The sequence below is a fragment of the Sprattus sprattus genome (assembly GCF_963457725.1).
Source record: "Sprattus sprattus genome assembly, chromosome: 6".
NCBI lineage: Eukaryota > Metazoa > Chordata > Actinopteri > Clupeiformes > Clupeidae > Sprattus > Sprattus sprattus.
In genome coordinates, this window is record NC_137925.1 from 5,442,967 (window position 1) to 5,451,000 (window position 8,034).

General features: G+C 44.4%; 1 protein-coding gene across 2 annotated transcripts; it reads right to left on the reverse strand.

The window, feature by feature from the left end:
• Positions 1 to 2,060: 2,060 nt before the first annotated feature.
• dnajc9 (DnaJ (Hsp40) homolog, subfamily C, member 9) lies at positions 2,061 to 4,936 on the reverse strand. Of its 2 annotated transcripts, none has more exons than XM_080841272.1 (6): positions 4,829 to 4,936; positions 4,349 to 4,530; positions 4,127 to 4,267; positions 3,696 to 3,950; positions 3,357 to 3,440; positions 2,061 to 2,531 (listed from the first exon to the last, which is right to left on the reverse strand). In XM_080841272.1, exons 2-6 carry the CDS (start codon positions 4,520 to 4,522, stop codon positions 2,421 to 2,423), a joined length of 765 nt encoding a protein of 254 aa, XP_080697398.1. In that variant the 5' UTR covers positions 4,523 to 4,530; positions 4,829 to 4,936; the 3' UTR covers positions 2,061 to 2,420. The 2 variants fall into 2 exon arrangements, with proteins under 2 accessions (XP_080697398.1, XP_080697399.1); XM_080841273.1 differs by lacking the exon at positions 2,061 to 2,531 and adding an exon at positions 2,640 to 3,086.
• Positions 4,937 to 8,034: the final 3,098 nt, after the last annotated feature.

Sequence of the window (8,034 nt, forward strand, 5' to 3'; positions counted from 1 at the left end):
GATGTCTCTTCTCAAACAGTCACTGAGATCAGGGATGTCTCTTCTCAAGATATTGATGAGATCAGGGATGTCTCTTCTCAAGCCTTAAACGGACTTCAGGCCTCATACTGGGGCAAACATTGTGAACTAATACTGTGTCAAATGGAACATGCTAAATGTACTGAAGTTTCTGTCAGGTGCTGATTTTGTACTGCATCCTCCTCATGACGTGGCCTTCCTCTTGGAGTAATGTATTGTGAGAGTGTTCTACCTCTCACTACCTGAACCTGGAAGTTACGTTTGAATTAACGTTTGAAATAAACAGGATTTGTTCAAGATGTTACATGACCACTTGTGCATTTTTCTAACTGATTTCCTCTGGAGAAAGTGTGAGACTGTGATGTGAACCTTGTGGTTTTCTCAAACTAATTTAGTGGACCTGGAGCTTGTACTACAAAGCAGGATTTGGGGGTGAGCGAGGTAAAGAAGAAGTGCTAGCTCTCAAGGTGTCCTTGACAAACGCATATAAGGCACCTCGAAATAAATGGTGGGTTGGCTAAAACTCTACACACATCTCCATAATTTGTTTACAAAAAGGCTAAACTGGGGACTCCTTTAACCCTGGAGTAAACCAACACTGACAGAACCCACTGACCAAACTCTTTCCCTCTCCCTCTCTGACTCTCCCTCTTTTGCTCCATTTAAACATGACATGATCTCAGGTGGTGCTCTTAGAAAGTTTAATTAGAAATTAAAGATGGCTGTGCAGCTGTATTGGCCTGTACCAAGGCCTGCAGAGCAGAACACTGCTCTTATTTATCGCCTTTCTTCTTCTGCACAACCTCGCAGTACTTCTCCTCCAGGCCAGAGATGAGGGAGTTGAATTTCTGCTGATTGGACTGTTGCTTCCCCTAAGGGGGGAGACAGAGATGGAGAGTGAGAGATTCATCTAAAACGCAGATTAAATAGATCACCTTAAACACAACCCGCTGCGGTGAAACAGAGAAGAATAGAATTGCCACATTTATTCAGTCAGACAGGCTACGGTTAAAGAGGGATTCCAGTGAGACCAGCTTACCTTGATCAAAGCGGACAGGCTGTCATCACTGGTGATACCCATCTCTTTCTGCTTAGTCTCAGCCTCCTCTCTCTCCATCTCCACCTAAACCAATCTATAATTTAATATTCTCTTACTTGCAAAGCAGCCATTAAACTTGTTCTGAACGAGAATAACGACCGATGGGCTAAGTAAATACATAAAACCCAATGTGGGCTTATATAACGTTACATCTTTTGTTTCTACGTGGTGTGCAAGAACTTCGTGTGCACCTTGCGCCTCCGGTTGCGCTTCTTCTGTGTGCTCTCGTGAGTGAAAGCCCTGAGGGCGGGAATCTCCTGCGCGGCGATAAGGCTCTGAAGAACCTCTCTGATGCGCGGCTCGTCTTCCGTCTCGGCGCAAAGAGCCGACTCCATGATGCGGTCCATGTCCCCATCATAGTCAATGTAGAGGCGGCCAAGGTCATTCTTCTCCTTCACGGAACCTCTGTACTTTTTTTGGGACCACATTTTGTCTTCAGGACGTCAAAGAACAAGGCTGGAAAAACTACACACACTACACAAAGGTTGCGTTTAGTGGGTTAACGTTCGGGTTGTGCGCCAATCTGGACCCCAAGCGAGACTTTATAATATCAGGCTCCTTTATGACAACTACTTGCCTCCCTTGAAATTATGACGAGATGAGAACCATTTGGCGTTTTTGATACTTTCTGCCTGATCCAAAACGATGACCTCATAATACCTTTATAACGTTATTCATTCTTCCATCAACAGGCTATCTGTGGATGGTAGAGGTCTGGTTTTAAGCAGACAATTTCATCCAAAACGAAACCCGTGTCAACTGCTGCGACAGCAACAATAAATACAACAAACACATCATTACTCATAGTATAATAGCATGAAAGCTTGGACAGCTTTATTTCATCTAAATTCTAAAACAGTTTCGTACAGGTGCCATGACCTGTAATATTAATACTTGAACAGCGTTTTCAGTTGCTTTGGATGAAAGAAAAAATGTCGTTTACTTTAATTAACTTTTAGAAAAGGTGAACGCAACACACACACACAAAACATTGCAAAACCCCATTGAATACCACTTGAAAGTCAAACTTGAGAAGATGTACAACATGAAATTATAAACCTGTACATAGGCCTTGTGTTAGACCCCTACTACTGAGGGGTCCCTTGCCCACAGGTGCTCTCTGTGTAATCCAGAATGGGTAGTTCTGGTATCCTTTGACTGCCACACCAAACCCACAAGCGTAGCACTCACAGACAACAGTTCTCCTCTGTAGTTTAATGACAAAATAACATTAACGTCATTCCTTAGAGTTTCCCCGGCCTCCTGCAGACACCAGGCAGCCTTTGGTGACATGTGGGGATGATCATTTCTTCCCTTTCTTTTTTGAGGATCCTTTGCTTCCACTCTGGCAGTATTTGGCCTCCAGGCCGGATATGAGGGAGTTGAAGCCGTGCTCGTTAGACGTCTGCCTCCGCTGGATTGAGAAAGACAATATCAATCAATCGATCAATCAATTTGTTTATTTGATCAAGAGGGACAGTGTACATTCATGAACATGAAGATGTAAATGCACCCAATTATAGCCAAAAGGCTAGTTTCCAGTGAAAAAGTCTATACAACCTAAAAAAATGCAAACATATAATTTAAATGTCAGAGCAAAGGCTAAATGCAACTGTATGTAACTAACAACATCAAAATGACGTGGCAAGAGCTCATGAAGTCAAACAGTAATCTTATCTACACACAGAATAATTAATATTCAACTGAGTAATGATAAACATGCAGAATGTTTGTTGTCTGAGAAATGGCCCCGTTCAGATAGTCTCTCTGCTTTGGAAGGTTCCTGACTGAGTGAAATGGCCCAGCAGCCATGAAGAGGCAGCAATGATGAGAGCTGGTTGAATTCTCTAGATACTGAAAGGTGCATCAGTGCTTCCTTTCGTATCTCCTTTGGCAAAGCACGGAATCATCCTTTACGAAAGGACAGGAGACGAGGCTTCCCCCACAATTCTTCAACGACTGCAACAACCTATTTAACAACCGATCAACATGACCCCACGTCAATAATTCGATAATTACGTAGCTGTGGCAATTCCCACTCTTAATAAATACTAAAAGTAGCCATATTGAATAACTAAAAAAAAAAATGAAAGAGCTCAAGTACAGTACATCTATGGCAGAGCAAGATGTATACACGGACAAAGTATTATGTTATTGTGTGTAATAACAAACGTGCTGAACTTCTTCTATGTTCATGTGACGGGGTGAAGAGAAAAGGTCACATTGTGCACTGTGTTACCTTGATCAGAGCCTCCAGACTGTCGGTACTCTTAATACCCAACTCTTTCTGCATCTCTTCAGCCTCCTTCCTCTCCTTCTCTGCCTGCGCGATGAGTACACACACACACACACACACACACACACACACACACACACACACACACACACACACACACAGCTTTTGAGTTGTAAACATGCGCTGATAAATGAAGGAATACACAGCGCATGGTTTAGTAGAGTTTAATAAATATATAACATTAAAATATGTGTAGTGCATAATAGTTGGCTAAATTAAAAATAAATAAATGAACACTGTAACCCTGTGTGTGTGTGTTTGTGTTTGTCTGTGTAGGCCTACCCTGCGTTTGCGGTTGCTCTTCTTCTTGGCGCTTTCGTGGGTGAACGCCCTCAAAGCAGGCAGATCCTCGGTGTCTATGAGGCCCTGCAGGATGCCCCTGAGGCGCGGCTCCTCACCATCCTCGGCGAACAGAGCCGAGTCCATGATGCGGTCCATGTTGCCCTCATGCTGCACGTACAGGCGGCTCAGATCCTCCTTCTCCTCCTCCGTGCCTTTGTACTTCTTCTCAAACTCTAGGATATCATCTAGGGTAATCTAAGAGAAACATAAGTGGAATAGCGTAAATATGTTGTATTCTGACTGAGCAGTCACAGTTCACTATGACATGACCCTACAGATACCCCTGGTAGTCGACTGCTATGGAACACACGTGTACCTAGCATTAAAACCTGACGAGAATTTTCACCATCAAAATAGTGACTGTGCTGTACCTTGGGAAATAAGAGTCTCCAGTATTCCTCCCAGTTGCGGTCCTGCTTCAAACCGTCAGATTCTTCATCAACAATCCCCTGCTCGTCGTATATGGCTCTTTGGTCCTCGTCTTTCAACACCTCATACACTTTGCCCAAAGCCTGAAAGAACACAGTCGTTACAAATATGCTCCCAATCAATTGACAAACACAACATAATCAGATCCAATCGTAACAAATTACCTGAAACTTCTCAGTCGCCAGCTCATCGTCTTGTGCCCTGTCAGGGTGAACCTGAAGAGAAACTTTATAATATCCGCGGCGCACCTCCGCGTCCGAGGCCTCTTTGGTGACGCCGAGGACGTCGTACAGGTTTGAGGTCTTAAACAGTTCCTCGCAGCGCTCCAGCAGACCCATGGTTCAAACTATGAGCGGGTGGCAGTAGTCACAATACAGCGTATGCGTGAGTGTTAACTAGCTAAATTCTTAATCTATGACAAAAACCCGACGGAAAATGTGTCATTGCAGAACACAACAGGCACTCACGTCGCTTCACTTTCCATGAAAATAGTTCATCTTATTGACTGATTTAGTACACCTGTTTGCTAGCTGGCTAACAGACATCTAACAAAGACAGTCTACGTAGTTAACTAACGTAAACCAATTTAACAATACACAACTGACTAGGTGAATTCTACAAAAAAAAGAATGTCAGACACTCACCTGGGATTAGGAACACAATTCACAAGGCTGTTCTTGTTACCACAGGTAAAGCAACTGTCTTACAAGGGTTTCAATGCAACGTTATGGGGAGCTGGCGGTACTCCTTCCGTCAACTCTACAAAATTTGGCGCGCATGTAATTACGTCATAAACATGCAACAATATACGTCAGAATGTTTGTGGAAAAACGTGTTGGGACAGATGCATGTTATTGCGTCTGAGCTCACACAAGATATATATTAAAATGTAAAACCCTTTAAAAAGGTGAATTCTATTGTGATGTCTTCCCAGAATCGCTTGAATAAATCACCGACGCGTGTTTATGACGCAAGGGTCTGACCATAATGATTAACCCATAGACGTATACATGTCTATGGATTAACCTGCATTTGTGTGTCTATGGATGTGAAAAGCGAGCTACCAGGATGGAAATCCATTAGTTACGGTTAGCAATTTAGTATTTAGGATGTCGATCAATCCTCAAACCCAACAACTCAGTCCTTTTTACCACGGTCAATACATAAACAACAATTGCATATTAACTGTATTGGTAGGATTAAATGCAGCCAATGGTATCAATTTCCTCCAGTATATACCGAGACTATTTTAGGTTGAAGTATACTCAGAGGTGTAACGAAACAATGCAAGGTTTCCAGGATGCAAGACCAGTTTCCAGGATGAACATTTTCTGCATGTTTAACTTTAACCTTTCATCTCTATGCCCCATAGAGAAACCGTTTCCACTTTCATTGCAGGATTATATTTTTACCTCCCAAGTTTTGGTTATGCAGGAACAGGTGGAAAACAAGATGTTCGTTGCTCCACAAATAGCTTGGTTGAAAACCCCCTGAATGGATATCCACACCTCTTTTAAAGGACACCCACATTGATTGAGAAACACCCAACAAACTGAGTAATTATAATAACTTTATTTGTGAAAATGGATTTTTGCAAGAGGGTTGCAATGGTGGAACCAGACAGTAGTCAATACTAAATTGCCCATTTAAAATCAGCACCTGCCTGCTGGAATCAAACCATTTTCACATACGTCAATTTTAATTATTCTTTTCTATTTGAAATGCCACTTAAAATAGAACTTCTGAAAAGTTTTAAAACAGATCCGCTCTTTGTGAGCATTTTTTTTGTGCCAATCTGTGCCAGTTCTTTTTTCCTTGTCCTGAATACATATAGTTGTAAACAATTAAGCACATGACACTAAAATCTACCACTCACAATAAAATACAGTGAAAAAGGTACAAATGAGTCCTTATATATAGATATATTTATCTTAACAGTTCTAATTATAGTCTAAGTACCAGCACAAAAACAACACAAAAAAGAAATCCTGAAAGTCAACATAATCACCGGTTAGAAAAATACATCTATGTATAAAAAAAAAAGGTCCCCGCTTTTAAACTTGTGGATTATTTACAACTGGCCATGGGAGTCAGTGCTTCATCTCTTCCTGGTGCGCCTGGCTGGGGCAGCCTCTGCAGGAACAGCCGCCTCCTCCGTCTCTGCAGCCTTCTTCTGGGTCCGGCCTCGGCCCCTGGTGCTGCTGGACTCAGCTGGGGAAATAAAGCAGACAGCAAAAGAAGCCAAAAGATGTTTGTTAGTCAAACATACTAATCCAATACAAGAGAAGAAGAAAATAAACCATGTGCAGAATACTTGCAGTAGTGTGCCAATGTGTAGTGTAAAGGCTTAGAACCCAGGGCCTTATTTATTTTAACCCATTAGTGGTCAAGGCGCAAAACAGACACCGTTGTCAGGGATTCAGACCAAGTCAACAATATAATAAATCCTAAAGAATATGTCTATAATTGGCCATGTTTTTAACTTCTATATACATGAGAAAGACTTGATACACACCTTTGGTTTCAACCTCTGCTGAGACAGACACGTCATCTTGGGAGGCCTCTGCCTCTGGGGCGGCTTTCCTCTTTCCCCTGATGGTTTTGGGCGCTGCCTTTGAGGGGGGTTTGCTTTTCTCTGCGACTGCTTCAGTCACCTCCTCAGGCACCTCCTCAGCCTTCTTGGCGGCTCCTCTTTTCCCTTTGAGGGTTGTGGGCGCCTCAGTTGTCTGAGGTTCCGCGGGTGTAGCTGCCTTTCCTCGCCTTTTCGCAGGTGTTGATGCAGCGTTGGCCGCTTGCTCCTCTGCCTCTTCGGCTATTTCTTTCTTCTTAGCTGCTCGTTTTGGTGCAGGAGCGGTTACTTCCTGGTCTGGTTCAGGTTTAACCTTTGTGGCTGCTACCCTGCCTCGCCTGCCTGTTGTCTTAGCAACAGGCTCAGCATCCTCTGGTTTGGCTTCTTCCTCCTCTTCTGCTGGTGCTGGTTCAGTGGTTTTCTTTGCCCCTCGTCCTCTCTGGGCACCTCTGCCCTTAGGGGCCTGCTTGACCTCTACAGCAGTGGCTTCTTCAGTGGCATCTGTGGTGACTGGCGCTGAGCCACGCTTGGGTTTCTTTTTCGGAGGTTCCTCCTCAATCTGGGGTTCGGCAGGTGTAATATCCTTCATCGTGACCAAATCTGCACTCCAGTTAACATTTTTCTTTGAGATCTTGCCAGCGCCTTCTCCGACGTTGCTCTCAGTGGTATCAGATCCTTCAGCCTGATCGACGATTGTTTCCTTCTCCACAGCCTTCCCCTTTCTGACTGCCTTTCCTCTGCCCCTCTTGACAGGGGCCTCACTGACAGATTCCTCAGCGGTGGCGATGAGCTCTGAAGCCTCTACCTGCACCTGTGCAGGTGTGCTCTTCACCTTTCTACCACGCCCCGACTTCACTGCCGGCACCTGCTCTTCTGTTACCTCCGCAGGGATAGGTTCAGCGACAGGTTCTGCCTCACTCTCTGGGACTGGTGCCTGCTTGGCCTTACGCCCACGTCCTGATCTGGCGACTTTGGTCGGAGGCTCCTCCTCAGGTTCCTCAGTGGTCGTGGTTTGGTCGACGTCAGGCTGAGCTTCAGCCTCTATCTCCACCTCTGTGGCCCGAGCAGGGGCCTGTTTGGTCCGCTTGCCACGTCCTGATTTGGCAACAGGGGCCTGAGACTTCTCTTCAGTGTTGGCTGGGATTTGGTCTTCAACCTCTGTTTTTGGCTCCCTTTCTACAGCTTCCTCCTCGTGAACCTTAGCAGAGGCCTGCTTAACTCTCCGGCCACGTCCAGCTTTGACAGCTACAGGCTTTGCTGTTTCTTCTACGGCTGGAACAG

Coding starts and splice junctions, on each gene's coding strand:
- dnajc9 (XM_080841272.1), bottom strand. CDS start 4,522: ATGGGTCTGCTGGAGCGCTGCGAGGAACTGTTTAAGACCTCAAACCTG. Junction 4,268..4,348: donor TGGCGACTGAGAAGTTTCAG/GTAATTTGTTAC, acceptor GTGTTCTTTCAG/GCTTTGGGCAAAGTGTATGA. Junction 3,441..3,695: donor AGAGCAACCGCAAACGCAGG/GTAGGCCTACAC, acceptor CTCATCGCGCAG/GCAGAGAAGGAGAGGAAGGA.